The following is a 15,404-nucleotide window of genomic DNA, read 5'->3' as shown; positions in this document are numbered from 1 at the left end:
CGCTAGGCGTCCTGGCATGCCTCGTCAAATGCCAAGACCCGCGGGGAGTGATGTTCGGCCTCGTGTGGGAGGACCGCCTCAGCCCCGTAGACGAGGAAGAACGGGGTCTCATCGGTGGGCTTAGTTGCGGTGGTGCGGATGGACTACAACAAAAACTGAAGCTCACCGAGCCAACCCCTGCCGCAAGCCTCGAGATTCTTCTTGAAGCTCCTCATTTTGAGGCCCCACAGGACCTCCACGTTGGCGCGTTCGGCTTGGCCGTTACTCCGTGGGTGTGCCACCAAAGCGTAGCATATCTGCTTTCCAAGGTTAGCACAATATGTCCTGAAGAGATTGCTTGTAAACTGAGAGCCATTGTCAGTGATGATATGGTTGGGGACCCCAAAGTGGCTCACGAGGCCCTTGATGAACTTGACGACTGAACCAGGAGGGATGGTGCGCAGGGGCTCCACCTCCGCCCACTTAGTGAATTTGTCGATGGCGACGTAGAGGTAGAGATAGCCTCCGGCTACTCGGGGAAACGGGGCTAGGATATCCAGCCCCCAGACCACGAATGGCCACGAGAGCGGGATGGTCTAGAGTCCCTGAGCGGGCTGGTGGATCTGTTTGGCATGGAACTGGCAGGCCTCACACGATCACACCACCTCGGTGGCATCAATGAGCGTCGTGGGCCAGTAGAATCCGCTGCGGAAAGCCTTGACCACGAGGGTGCGCGATGAAGAATGGTGTCCACAATCCCCGTCGTGGATGTCAGCCAGCAATTTGCGCCCTTGCTCCTTGGATGTGCACCACAGCAAGACGTCGTTGGGGCATCTTCGGTAGATCTCTCCGTCCTGCAAGCAATAGGCAGTGGCCTGACGGGCCACTTGTTCTGCGTCTTCCTCCTTCTCCAGCAAGGCGCCGCGGAGCAGGTACGCCTTGAACTCTTCGGTCCAGCAGCCCTCTTGAGGTTCCAGCGCCAGGGGCGGGCGGGCTCCTAAGGTTGGGCCGCAGGCCGGGGCACCCGAGGAGGGGGCCCGGGGCGGTTCCTCCCGAAGCAGCGCCTGGTCTGCAGCAGGAGGGGCTGCCGACGGTTTGAAGAGCCTTTCCTCGAACACGCCAGGCTTCTGGGGCTCGCATCGGGACACCCTCTTGGCGATGTCTTCCACCTCCTTGTTCGTGCCGCGAGGGACGTGCTGCAATTCCAAGCCCAAGAAGCGATTTTCAATCTTGCATACCTCTTTCTAGGTATGCCTCCATGTGCTCGTCCTTAGGGTTGTATTCCTTGTTGGAGAAGTTGACGAGGAGCTGGGAGTCGCCCTTGATGGTGAGACGCTTGACCCCCAGGGCCGTCGCGGCCTTGAGGCCGGCAATCAGGCCCTCGTACTCCGTGATATTGTTGGATACCTTCTCACCATGTTGAAAGCAGAGCTGCACAACGTAGAATAGCTTTCCTGGGATTGGCGAGATGAGTACGGCTCCAGCCCCCGCGCCTTGGCGCGCGAATGCACCGTCGAAGTACACGACCCAGCCATCGGGCGCCTCGTCTTTGAGCGCTAGAGACCGATCTTCACCCATCCCTCGGTCAGGGGTATCAATCCATTCTGTCACGAAGTCAGTGAGGGTCGCGCCCTTGATGACCCTGGTGGTGCTCAACTCCAGCTGGAACGATTGTACCTCTATGTTCCATTCGGCAATCCTCCCCGCAGCATTGGGGCTAGGGAGCACCTTCTGAAGGAAATATTCCCTAGAGGCAATAATAAAGTTGTTATTAGTATTTCATTATATCATGATAAATGTATATTATTCATGCTAGAATTGTATTAACTGGAAACTTAGTACATGTGTGAATACATAGACAAACAGAGTGTCACTAGTATGCCTCTACTTGACTAGCTCGTTGAATCAATGATGGTTATGTTTCCTGACCATAGACAAGAGTTTTCACTTGGTTAACGGGATCACATCATTAGAGAATAATGTGATTGACTTGACCCATCTGTTAGCTTAGGACGATGATCGTTTAGTTTACTGCTATTGCTTTCTCCATAACTTATACATGTTCCTATGACTATGAGATTATGCAACTCCCGAATACCGGAGGAACACTTAGTGTGCTATCAAACATCACAATGTAACTGGGTGACTATAAAGATGCTCTACTGGTGTCTCCGATGGTGTTTGTTGAGTTGGCATAGATCGAGATTAGGATTTGTCACTCCGTGTATCGGAGAGGTATCTCTGGGCCCTCTCGGTAATGCACATCAATATAAGCCTTCCAAGCAATGTGACTAATGAGTTAGTTACGGGATGTAGCATTACGGAACGAGTAAATAGACTTGCCGGTAACGAGATTGAACTAGGTATGATGATACTGACGATTGAATCTCGGGCAAGTAACATACCGATGACAAAGGGAACAACGTATGTTGTAGTGCGGTTTGACCGATAAAAATCTTTGTAGAATATGTAGGAACCAATATGAGCATCCAGGTTCCGCTATTGGTTATTGACCGAAGATGAGTCTCGGTCATGTCTACATAGTTCTCGAACCTGTAGGGTCTGCACGCTTAACGTTCGGTGATGATCGGTATTATGAGTTTATGTGTTTTTATGTACTGAAGGTAGTTCGGAGTCCCGGATTTGATCACGGACATGATGAGGAGTCTCGAAATGGTCGAGACATAAATATCAATATATTGCAAGCCTATGTTTGGACATCGAAATGGTTCCGGATGAGTCCGGGCATTTTTCAGAGTACCGGGAGGTTACCGGAACCCCCCGGGGAGTATTTGGGCCTTATTGGGCCTTAATGGAATAGAGGGGAGGAAAGGAAAAGGTGGGAGGCGCGCCCCCTAGCCCAATCCGAATTGGGCGCCCCCCCCTGTTTCCTTACTTCTCTCCTCCCCTTCCTTCTCTCCAACTCCTACTACTTGGAAGGGGGGAATCCTACTCCCGGTGGGAGTAGGACTCCCCTAGGGCGTGCCATAGAGGGCCGGCCCTCCCCCCTCCTCCACTCCTTTATATACGGGGGAGGGGGCACCCCATAGACACACAAGTTGATCATTGTCTTAATTGTGTGCGGTGCCCCCCTCCACCATAATCCACCTCGGTCATATCATAACGGTGCTTAGGCGAAGCCCTATTCCGGTAGCTTCATCATCACCGTCATCACACCGTCGTGCTGACAAAACTCTCCCTCGACACTCAGCTGGATCTAGAGTTCGTGGGGTGTCGCCGTGCTGAACGTGTGCAGATCGCGGAGGTGACGTACCTTCGGTGCTAGGATCGGTCGGATCGTGAAGACATTCGACTACATCAACCGCGTTGTCATAACGCTTCCGTTTACGGTCTACGAGGGTATGTAGACAACACTCTTCCCCTCTTGCTGCTATGCATCACCCAGATAGATCTTGCGTGTGCGTAGGAAAATTTTGAAATTACTGTGTTCCCCAACAGTGGCATCTAAGCCAGGTTTATGCGTAGATGTTATATGCATGAGTAGAACACAAAGTTGTTGTGGGCACGGGTATATACATATTGCTTGCCGTCACTAGTTGATTGTTGATTCAGCGGTATTGTTGGATGAAGCGGCTCAGACCAACATTACGTGTACACTTATGCGAGACTGGTTCTACCGACATGCTTCGCACACAGGTGGCTAGTGGGCGTCAGTTTCTCCAACTTTAGTTGAATCGGATTCAATGAACATGGTTCTTTATGAAGATCAAAAAGCAATCACTATACCGCATTGTGGTTTTTGATGCGTAGGTAAGAACGGTTCTTGCTCAGCCCGTAGCAGCCACGTAAAACTTGCAACAACAAAGTAGAGGATGTCTAACTTGTTTTTGCAGGGCATGTTGTGATGTGATATGGTCAAGACATGATGATAAATTTTATTGTATGAGATGATCATGTTTTGTAACAGAGTTATCGGCAACAGGAAGGAGCCATATAGTTGTCGCTTTATTGTATGAAATGCAATCGCCATGTAATTGCTTTAATTTATCACTAAGCGGTAGCGATAGTCGTAGAAGAAATAGTTGGCGATACGACAATGATGCTTCGATGGAGATCAAGGTTGCAAGCCAGTAACGATGGTGATCATGACAATGCTTTGGAGATGGAGATCAAAGGCACAAGATGATGATGTCCATATCATATCACTTATATTGATTGCATGTGATGTTTATCCTTTATGCATCTTATTTTGCTTAGTTCGGCGGTAGCATTATAAGATGATCTCTCACTCAATTTCAAGGTACAAGTGTTCTCCCTGAGTATGCACCGTTGCTACAGTTCGTCGTGCCGAGACACCACGAAGAAGAGAGTGTCCTTGTCATCAAGGCGGTAGCACTTGTACTTGGACTGACTCTTGGCAATCCCAATCTTCACCTTTTTCACCATAGCATCAAGAAGTTGGGCTTGGCGAATCTGGTCTTCTAAGGTAGGAGAGACTTGAAGGTTGGCGAGGAAACCTTGAGGAACAACTTGCAGATTCAGTTTGCGGAAAGCTTCACAAAGCTCGGGTTGATAAGGCTTAAGAATCAGACTGTTGCAGTAAGCCTTTCTGCTCAAAGCGTCAGCAATCACATTGGCCTTGCCTGGAGTATACTCGATACTCGGATTATACTCTTGAATCATTTCGACCCATCGAGTTTGCCTGAGGTTGAGATTAGGCTGAGTGAAGATGTACTTGAGACTCTTGTGATCAGTGAATATGTCCACTTTTCTTCCCAAGAGAAGATGTCTCCAAGTCAAAAGAGCATGCACAACTGCCGCCAACTCGAGATCATGAGTGGGGTAGTTCTTCTCATTAGGCTTCAACTGGCGAGAGGTATAAGCAACAACTTTCTTCTCTTGCATCAAAACTGCGCCAAGACCTTGGAGAGAGGCATCACAAAAGACCTCGTACGGCTTGGATTCATCAGGCGGAGTCAGAACTGGAGCAGTGATCAATTTCTCTTTCAAAGTGTTGAAAGCAATATCACACTCCGAAGACCAAACGTACTTGACGTGCTTCTGGAGAAGATTAGAGAGAGGCTTCGCGATCTTAGAAAAGTTTTCAATGAATCTTCGGCAATAGCTTGCGAGACCGAGAAAACTGCGGAGTTGCTTCACGTTCTGAGGAGGTTCCCAATTCACAATTGCAGACACCTTCTCAGGATTCACGGCAATGCCCTTGGCAGAGATGATATGACCAAGATAAAGAACCTCATCAAGCCAAAATTCACACTTGGAGAACTTGGTGTAGAACTGATGTTCTCTGAGCTTATCAAGAACCAAACGCAAGTGCTTGGCATGATCTTCCTTGTTCTTCGAGAAAACCAGAATGTCGTCGAGATAGACCAAAACGAAGTCATTGGTGTAGGCATTGAAGATGAAATTCATCATGCGAGAGAACGCCGGAGGAGCGTTGGCGAGGCCAAAAGACATGACAGTGTATTCATATGAACCAAAGCTTGTTCTGAATGCTGTCTTGGGAATATCTTCTTCACGAATGCGAATCTGGTGATAACCCATACGGAGATCAAGCTTGGAGAATACTTGGGCACCTTTGAGTTGTTCGAACAGCTCATTGATGTTGGGAAGTGGGTATTTGTTCTTGATGGTCTTCTTGTTCACTGGACGGTAATCAACACAAAGTCGGTCCGTTCCATCCTTCTTCTTCACAAAAAGAACACCACAACCCCACGGAGAAGAACTAGGCCGGATGAGACCCATTCTCTCTTGCTCATCGAGTTGTTTCTTCAGCTCCTTCAACTCTTCAGGTCCGAGCTTGTAAGGACGTTTGCACACAGGTTCCGTGCCAGGCTCAAGATCAATAACGAATTCAACTGGCCGGTGCGGAGGCATTCCTGGAAGCTCTTCTGGAAAGACGTCTTGGTATTCGCAGACGACTGGAATTTGAGAGATGGCATCCAATTCACCCTTCTCATTGAGAGAAAACAGACGAGTGGTATCATCACGGGCGGCAAAGACAATTACATCCTCAGACGAATGAGTCAATTGAATCTGCCTGGCTGCACAATCAAGCTGAGCCTTGTGCTTAGAAAGCCAATCCATTCCGAGAATAAGATCAATATCCGAGTCACCAAGAACCGTTGGAGAAGCCAAGAACTTGTAGTCACCCAAAGTGATAGAAACATCCGGAACGATGGAGTTAGCCTGCATGCGCTTACCGGGAGAGACAACTGCTAAAGGACTAGGCAAAACTTGTGAAACCAATTCATGCCTATTTGTAAACGGTCTCGAGATGAAGCAATGCGATGCACCAGTGTCAAAAAGAACTTTTGCAGGAATATCATTAACAGAAAGGTTACCCATGATCACATCTGACGAGTCCTCTGCCTGAGCTGCATTCATCAAATTGACCTTGGCATGCTTGGGGTTATGCTTGACCACAGCTGTACTTGCCGATCTCACAGGAGGAGGAGGAGGAAGACGCCTCTGGTTGAAACACTTGTTGGCATAGTGACCCTTCTGTTGGCACTTGTTGCACGTGACCTCTGAAAGCGGACGGTGGTACGGAGCACTTGATCTTGGAGCTTGAGACGAAGTCTTGTTCTGAAAGCCAGGGTTGGGTGGGTGGGAAGAACCACTGCCAACTTTGCTCTTCTGCTGAAACGGCTGACGGAACGGAGGAGGAGGAAGCCAAAACTTCTGCTGCTTGGCCACTTGAGTGGAGGAAGAAGGAGTAACATCTCTGACTCGCTTCCTGGAAGCATCACACCTCAACTGAGCAGCCTCTTGCTTCAGTGCCATGTTGTAGAACTCATCGTATCTCAAGGGCTCGAAGAGAACAAGAGCGAGCTGAATATCTTCTCTGAGACCACCCCTGAACTGGTATATCATGCTCTTCTCATCAGGCACGTCCTGCTTGGCAAAGCGGGCGAGCTTCTGGAACAGCTTGTTGTAGTCATAGACAGACAAAGAGCCTTGCTTCAGATTGCGGAATTCCTCACGCTTGCTTTCAACCACGCTCTGCGGAATATGATGAGCTCGGAAATCTCAACGGAAATCATCCCAAGTGATAACACGTCCACCTCTGGAATCCTTGTACTGCTGGAACCATTCTGCGGCTTGATCTTTGAGTTGGAAGGAAGCGAACTTGACAAAGTCCTCAGGCCTGACGTTACTGCACTCGAAATGCTTACACAGATCCACAAGCCAATCGTCAGCATCGGTTGCCTCAACACAATTGCTGAAAGTCTTTGGCCCGTTAGCAAGGAACTGGTTGAGTGTAGCAAAGTGGCTCTGATTACTGCCTTGATTCCCTTGACTGCCTTGATTGCGCTCTTGAAGAATTTGCATGATCAGCTGTGTGTTTGCATTGGTTGCGGCAATCACAGCTTGCCATGCCTCCGGAGGAGGTGGAGGTGGTGGCGGATCAGGATTCGGAGTCGTGCGCGTTGGAGGAGCCATCCTGAAGAGGTTGACCACCATTAGCACATTGACAGACAAATATTGAAGCTGAGTCCAACGGAATGAAAATTGCAACATATAGTCTTCACATCCGAACAAAATGAACGAATGCATTCCTCTTAAAATGGTCACATATCCATAAATTGAGAAGCCACGTAGAATTAAGGTGGAGAAACAATTCAACAAGGTACGGATCAAGAACGAATAATCGGTAAGAAATCCCAATCTCAAACCAATATCCGTGGAAGAAGAACTAGAGCTACTAGAATTCCCACCTATGAAACTCCCGAACCTTTCCGGTTATGCAATCAGGTGTTGGGGATACAGGGGAAGCATAATATCTCACCCAAACTAGCAAATCCTACATCCAGCTGTATCCATCCTTCAACACATAACCAAGAAAACTTCGGAAACCATCTACCTCAACCTTCGAAAAGCATCCGTTATACAAGTTATGGCGATACTCCCGAACTCCCACCCCAGTACTGGGTGGCGTCGAGGTTATCTCACCAACGAACTGCATAAAAGAGATTTTCGATGTCGGCGAACATATCTCAAGTATTCCAGAATTGCAACGATAAAATTATGATGACAACACCTCAGAGCTCAACTCCCCGGGACACTTCCACTAAACCCCTGACAGGAGGCACCAAGACAATGTTCTCATCATAAGCCATCGAAACGATTCCAAGATACTCGCGTGATCCTAAAAAAAATTTAGTGAAATTTGAGAAGAGAAGAGTCAAAACTCTACGTCAGGATGCCTTACCAGAGCGATGAGGAGACTGGGAAGTAAAAAGAATTCCTAATCTCTCCGATATATAATTCCTAAAAGACTCAAAACATTTTTCTAGACACAACTCGGCCGCTAAGAACGATCAAGCAGTGGGGCTCCTAAGGTCGGGGAAGGCTCTGATTACCAACTTGTAACACCCTCGATGCGACTATAGCTCCCACGTGTCGAGGCACGACTTAGAGACATAATCGCATTGAAGGCATATGTCGCAAGTTAGGCAATCTTCACAACATCCCATGTAATATGAATAATAAAGGGGAGATAACATAGTTGGCTTACACTCGCCACGTCACATCAAAGTACATAAATAACATCCATCATCAAACACTCATGGCCCGACTACGGCGCCAAAATAGAAAAGAACCCAACATGCGATCAGACTCGGTATCTCGGTAACTCAAGACACTTCGACAGGTTAAAACAAGACCAGCAACACCGCCCGAATGTGCCGACAAATCCCGATAGGAGCTGCACATATCTCTTTCTCAGGGCACACTCAGATTGTCCTAGGTACGGGTAGGCCAGCCCAGAGTTGCCCCTGGTGGCCACCGATAGCTGACAGGTGGACTAACACTCAGAGGAGCACTGGCCCGGGGGGGTAAAATAAGATGACCCTTGAGTCTGCAGAACCCAAGGGAAAGAAAAGGCTAGGTGGCGAATGGTAAAACCAATGTTGGGCATTGCTGGAAAAGCTTTAATCAAGGCGAAATATCAAGGGGTTCCCATTATAACCCAACCGCGTAAGGAACGCAAAATCCGGGAACATAACACCGATATGACGGAAACTAGGGCGGCAAGAGTGGAACAAAACACTAGGCGAGAGGCCGAGCCTTCCACCATTCACCAAGTATATAGATGCATTAAGATAACATGGCAATATAATGATATCCCAACAAGTAAATAAAAGATGTTCCAACAAGGAACGGCCTCCAATCTTCACCTGCAACTAGCAACGCTATAAGAGGGGCTGAGCAAAGCGGTAACATAGCCAATCAACGGTTTGCTAGGACAATGGTGGGTTAGAGGTTTGACATGGAAATTTGGGAGGCTGACAAGCAAAAGGTAGGCATCGTAGCATTGGCATAGCAAAAGAGCGAGCAAACTAGCATAGCAAAGATAGTAGTGATTTCGAGGGTATGATCATCTTGCCTGCACAGTTGTCAGAGTTGACTGGATCCTCAAGAGCAAACTCAACGGGCTCCTCGTTAGCGAACTCGTCTCCCGGCTCTACCCAAACAAGACAAACAAGCAACAAGGATACAATCAACCACGTGCAAACTCAATCAACACGATGCAAAGATGATATGCTATGCGGGATGCGATGCGGGATGCCAAATGCAAGATATGACAGGAAAAATGCATGAACCTGTCCTCAACTTGGAAATCCAAGTGTGCCACTGGAAAGATGAGATGAAATCGCTTGAAAACGATATAAAGAACGCCGGAATCGGAGTTACGGTTTGGAAATGGCAAGCGATTCAAAATTGGCACCGGTCTGCGATTTACAGCAAGTAGGCAACTAAATGCAACGAAATGAACATGCTACAGCACCCAAACATGACAAAAAAATACATGTCAGGGATTCACACAAGATGCTTAACAAAAGTCTAGCACTGAGCTACGGCCAAATTATCCATTAACAGGTTCAAATAAGCATGGCAAAAACGCAAATGCAAAACAGATTTCAGACTTAGTGAAATTAACACTTGTCTGAAATTTCAGACCATGAAGCCCTCTTCGGAGCAACAAAACAACATGATACATGACCTGATTAAGACAAGTAAGAACATGGCATGGAGCTACTAAACAAGCTTAACAAAATACCCAAAGTGACCTGGGGCCAAAAGGGTTCACAAAATATACTAACGGGCACACGAACATAGCTAAAACACAATCAGTTTTCAGACTTTGTGAAAACTGAGACATGCTGAAATATACCTCACGAAGGCATGTAAACGAGCTCGATGCACTCACTACGGTGCAAGTCATGAAAAGGCAAGCATAAATCCATTAAGAAGGCACAAAATGCTAGCTAGACATGGCAAGAACAATGGCATAGCATGCACGGATCAACTACAATAGCATCGGCAAAATCGCAAACGAGTTGACGATCTGCCCAGATTCACCACAAAGCAAAAGTAGAGCTCGATTGACTCAAGCTAGGGTGCTCCATAATTGCAAGTAAAGACATGGATTGATACAGCATAACAAGATTAACAAAACGCCTTTACTAATCATCCTCAAAAAAGGCACAGATCACTAGGAAACAAGCTGAACATATGGCATCATGAACTAAATAATCCCAAACGGAGCTACGAATGCGGAGATACGGCCGGTCAAAGTATGCATAAAAATTAGGGTTTGGAGGGAAAAAGTCAACCGTCAAATTCCCAGATCTAGATCCAGATCGGGCACGGGAACCGATGATGGCCGGGTTTACTGTAGCTCGCCGGAGATTGTCGTCGGTGGCCGGATCCGGGGGAGGGGCGGCGAGGAGGAGGCCGGAGCGGCGGCGTGGAGGCGCGGGCGGCGGCGTGGAGGCGGGCAGCGGGTCGCCGCGGAGCTCGCCGGCAAGAGGCGGGCGGCGGCGCCGGCTGCCGGAGTCGGGGAAGAGGGGGCGCGAGGCGGCGCGGCTTGAGGCAGGCGGCGGCCCGGGTGAGGTGGAGGCGGGGGCCGGAGATGGGCCTGGCTGGCCGCGGTCGGTGAAGGCGGCCGGGTGCCACGTGGCGCACCCTGGTTCATCGCGGGCAGCGGCGGCGGTTTGTCCGGCCGGCACGGACGTGTCCGACGCGGCGCGGAGATCTTTTTTTTTAAACTAGGGTTTCGGAGAGGGAGAGAGATCCGAAAAACGGGGGGGCTATTTATAGGCATAAGTGGAGCTAGGAGAGTCCAAATGAGGTGCGGTTTTCGGCCACGCGATCGTGATCGAACACTCTAGGACATGGAGCAGAGTTTGGTGGGTTTTGGGCCAAATTGGAGGGGTGTTGGGCTGCAACACACACAAGGCCTTTTCGGTCCCTCGGTTAACCGTTGGAGTATCAAACGAAGTCCAAATGATACGAAACTTGACAGGCGGTCTATCGGTAGTAAACCAAGGCCGCTTGGCAAGTCTCGGTCCAATCCGGAAATGTTTAATCCCCACACACGAAAGAAAGTCTAGAAAAGACCACTGGAGGAGAACAAAGCGCCGGAATGCAAAACGGACAACGGGGAAAATGCTCGAATGCATGAGAGGAACACGTATGCAAATGCAATGCACATGATGACATGATATGAGATGCATGACAACGATAACAACACACAAAGACAAAGACCCGAACCCGAGAAAATAAAATAACTTAAAGCCGGAAACGGCAAGAGTTGGAGTAAAAATTGGGTAAGTTACATCCGGGGTGTTACATAAGCTCTACGTTCACATACAACAGGTGCAAGCCAGTTTTGCACACGCGGAATACTCGGGTTAAACTTGACGAGCCTAGCATATGCAGATATGGCCTCGGAGCACTGAGACTGAAAGGTCGAGTGTGAATCATATAGTAGATATGATCAACATAGTGATGTTCACCATTGAAAACTACTCCATATCATGTGATGATCGGGCATGGTTTAGTTGATATGGATCACATGATCACTTAGATGATTAGAGACATGTCTATCTAAGTGGGAGTTCTTAAGTAATTTGATTAATTGAACTTTAATTTATCATGAACTTAGTACCTGATAGTATTTTGCATATCTATGTTGTTGTAGATAGATGGCCCGTGTTGTTGTTCCGTTGAATTTTAATGCGTTCCTAGAGAAAGTTAAGTTGAAAGATGATGGTAGCAACTACACGGACTAGGTGCGTAACTTCAGGATTATCCTCATTGCTGCACAGAAGAATTACGTCATGGAAGAACCGCTAGGTGAAAAACCCGCTGCAGGAGCAACGCCAAATGTTGTGAACACCTAGCAGAGCAAAGTTGATGACTACTCGATAGTTCAGTGTGCCATTCTTTACGGCTTAGAACTGGGACTTCAACGACGTTTTGAACGTCATGGAGCATATGAGATGTTCCAGGAGTTGAAGTGAATATCTCAAGCAAATGCCCAGATTGAGAGATATGAAGTCTCCAATAAGTTCTACAGATGCAAAATGGAGGAGAACAGTTCTGTCAGTGAACATATACTTAGAGTGTCTGGGTACCACAACCACTTGACTCAGCTGGGAGTTAATCTTCCTGATGATAGTGTCATTGACAGAGTTCTTCAATCACTGCCACCAAGCTACAAGAGCTTCGTGATGAACTATAATATGCAAGTGATGGATAGGGCTATTCCCGAGCTCTTCGCAATGCTAAAGGCTGCGGAGGTAGAAATCAAGAAGGAGCATCAAGTGTTGATGGTCAAAAAGACCACTAGTTTCAAGAAAAAGGGTAAAGGGAAGAAAGGGAACTTCAAGAAGAACAGCAAGCCAGTTGCTGCTCAAGTGAAGAAACCCAAGTCTGGACATAAGCTTGAAACTGTGTGCTTCTACTGCAAAGGGACTGGTCACTAAAAGCGGAACTGCCCGAAGTATTTGGCGGAGAAGAAGGATGGCAAAGTGAAAGGTATATTTGATATACATGTTATTGATGTGTACCTTACTAATGCTCATAGTAGCGCCTGGGTATTTGATACTGGTTCTATTGCTAATATTTGCAACTCGAAACATGGGCTATGGATTAAGCGAAGATTGGCTAAGGACGAGGTGACGATGCGTGTGGGAAATGGTTCCAAAGTCGATGTGATAACCGTCGGCACGCTACCTCTACATCTACGTTCTGGATTAGTATTAGACCTAAATAATTGTTATTTGGTGCCAGCGTTGAGCATGAACATTATAACTGGATCTTGTTTGATGCAAGACGGTTATTCATTTAAATCGGAGAATAATGGTTGTTCTATTTATATGAATAATATCTTTTATGGTCATGCACCCTTGATGAGTGGTTTGTTTTTACTAAATCTTGATAGTAGTGATACACATGTTCATAGTATTGAAGCCAAAAGATATAAGTTTAATAATGATAGTGCAAACTTATTTGTGGCACTGCCGTTTAGGTCATATTGGTGTAAAGCGCATGAAGAAACTCCATGCTGATGGACTTTTGGAATCACTTGATTATGAATCACTTGATGCTTGTGAACCATGCCTCATGGGAAAGATGACTAAGACTCCATTCTACGAAACAATGGAGCGAGCAATAGACTTGTTGGAAATAATACATACTGATGTATGCGGTCTAATGAGTGTTGATGCTCGCGGCGGGTATCGTTATTTGCTTACCTTCACAGATGATTTGAGCATATATGGGTATATCTACTTGATGAAACATAAGTCTGAAACATTTGAAAAGTTCAAAGAATTTCAGAGTGAAGTGGAAAATCATCGTAACAAGAAAATAAAATTTCTACGATCTGATAGTGGAGGAGAATATTTAAGTTACGAGTTTGGTCTTCATTTGAAACAATGCGGAATAGTTTCGCAAATCACGCCACCTGGAACACCACAGTGTAATGGTGTGTTCGAACGTCATAACCGCACTTTATTAGATATAGTGCGATCTATGATGTCTCTCACTAATTTACCGCTATCTTTTTGGGGTTATGCTTTAGAGATAGCTGCATTCACGTTAAATAGGGCACCATCAAAATCCGTTGAGATGACACCTTATGAAATGTGGTTTGGCAAGAAACCCAAGTTGTCGTTTCTTAAAGTTTGGGGTTGCGATGCTTATGTGAAAAAGCTTCAACCTGGTAAGCTCAAACTCAAACCAGAGAAATGTGTCTTGATAGGATACCCAAAGGAGACTGTTGGGTACACCTTCTATCACAGATCTAAAGGCAAGATATTTGTTGTTAAGAATGGATCCTTTCTAGAGAAGGAGTTTCGCTCGAAAGAAGTGAGTGGGAGGAAAGTAGAACTTGATGAGGTAATTGTACCTTCTCCCTTATTGGAAAGTAGTTCATCACTGAATTCAGTTCCAGTAATTCCTACACCAGTAAGTGAGGAAGCTAATGATGATGATCATGAAACTTCTGATCAAGATACTACCAAACCTCGTAGGTCAACCAGACTAAGATCCGCACCAGAGTGGTACGGTAATCTTGTTCTGGAAGTCATGTTACTTGACCATGACGAACCTATGAACTATGAGGAAGCGATGATGAGACCAGATTCCGCAAAATGGCTTGAGGCCAGGAAATCTGAGATGGGATCCATGTATGAGAACAAAGTGTGAACTTTGTTTGACTTGCCCGATGATCGGCAAGCCATAGAGAATAAATGGATCTTCAAGAAGAAGACTGACGCTGACGGTAATGTTACTGTCTACAAAGCTTGACTTGTTGCAAAAGGTTTTCGACAAGTTCAAGGAGTTGACTACGATGAGACCTTCTCACCCGTAGCGATGCTTAAGTCCGTCTGAATCATGTTAGCAATTGCCGCATTTTATGATTATGAAATTTGCCAAATGGATGTCAAAGCTGCATTCCTTAATGGATATCTTAAAGAAGAGTTGTATATGATGCAACCAGAAGGTTTTTTCGATCCAAAAGGTGCTAACAAAGTGTGCAAGCTCCAGCGATCCATTTATGGACTGGTGCAAGCCTCTCGGAGTTGGAATATGCGCTTTGATAGTGTGATCAAAGAATATGGTTTTATACAGACTTTTGGAGAAGTCTGTATTTACAAGAAAGTGAGTGGGAGCTCTGTAGCATTTCTGATATTATATGTGGATGAAATATTGCTGATCGAAAATGATACTGAATTTCTGAATAGCATAAAAGGATACTTGAATAAGAATTTTTCAATGAAAGACCTCGGTGAAGCTGCTTATATATTGGGCATCAAAATCTATAGCGATAGATCAAGACGCTTAATTGGACTTTCACAAAGCACATACCATGATAAAGTTTTGAAGAAGTTTAAAATGGATCAAGCAAAGAAAGGGTTCTTGCCTGTGTTACAAGGTGTGAAGTTGAGTCTGACTCAATGCCCGACCACTGCAGAAGATAGAGAGAAAATGGAAGTCATTCCCTATGCTTCGGACATAAGTTCTATCATGTATGCAATGCTGTGTACCAGACCTGATGTGTGCCTTGCTATTAGTTTAGCAGGGAGGTACCAAAGTAATCCAGGAATGGATCACTGGACAGCGGTCAAGAACATCCTGAAATACCT

At 46.5% G+C, this 15,404-nt stretch overlaps 1 protein-coding gene across 1 annotated transcript in view; it reads right to left on the bottom strand.

Annotated features, from left to right (window-relative positions):
- Positions 1–635: 635 nt before the first annotated feature.
- Positions 636–15,404, bottom strand: part of LOC125536035 (uncharacterized) — a 36,166-nt gene continuing 21,397 nt past the window's right edge. The window contains exons 4-5 of the mRNA XM_048699109.2: positions 1,321–1,710; positions 636–1,175 (exon numbers count right to left, since the gene is read on the bottom strand). Of these exons, the coding sequence (XP_048555066.2) occupies positions 636–1,175; positions 1,321–1,710 (930 nt within the window). The remainder of the gene's footprint in view (positions 1,176–1,320; positions 1,711–15,404) is intronic.

The sequence above is a fragment of the Triticum urartu genome, chromosome 2A (assembly GCF_056163025.1).
Source record: "Triticum urartu cultivar PI428250 chromosome 2A, HENAU_Tu73, whole genome shotgun sequence".
Taxonomy (NCBI): Eukaryota; Viridiplantae; Streptophyta; class Magnoliopsida; order Poales; family Poaceae; genus Triticum; species Triticum urartu.
The sequence above is the reverse complement of the archived record's forward strand: the minus strand, read 5'-3'. Positions and strand labels throughout refer to the sequence as shown.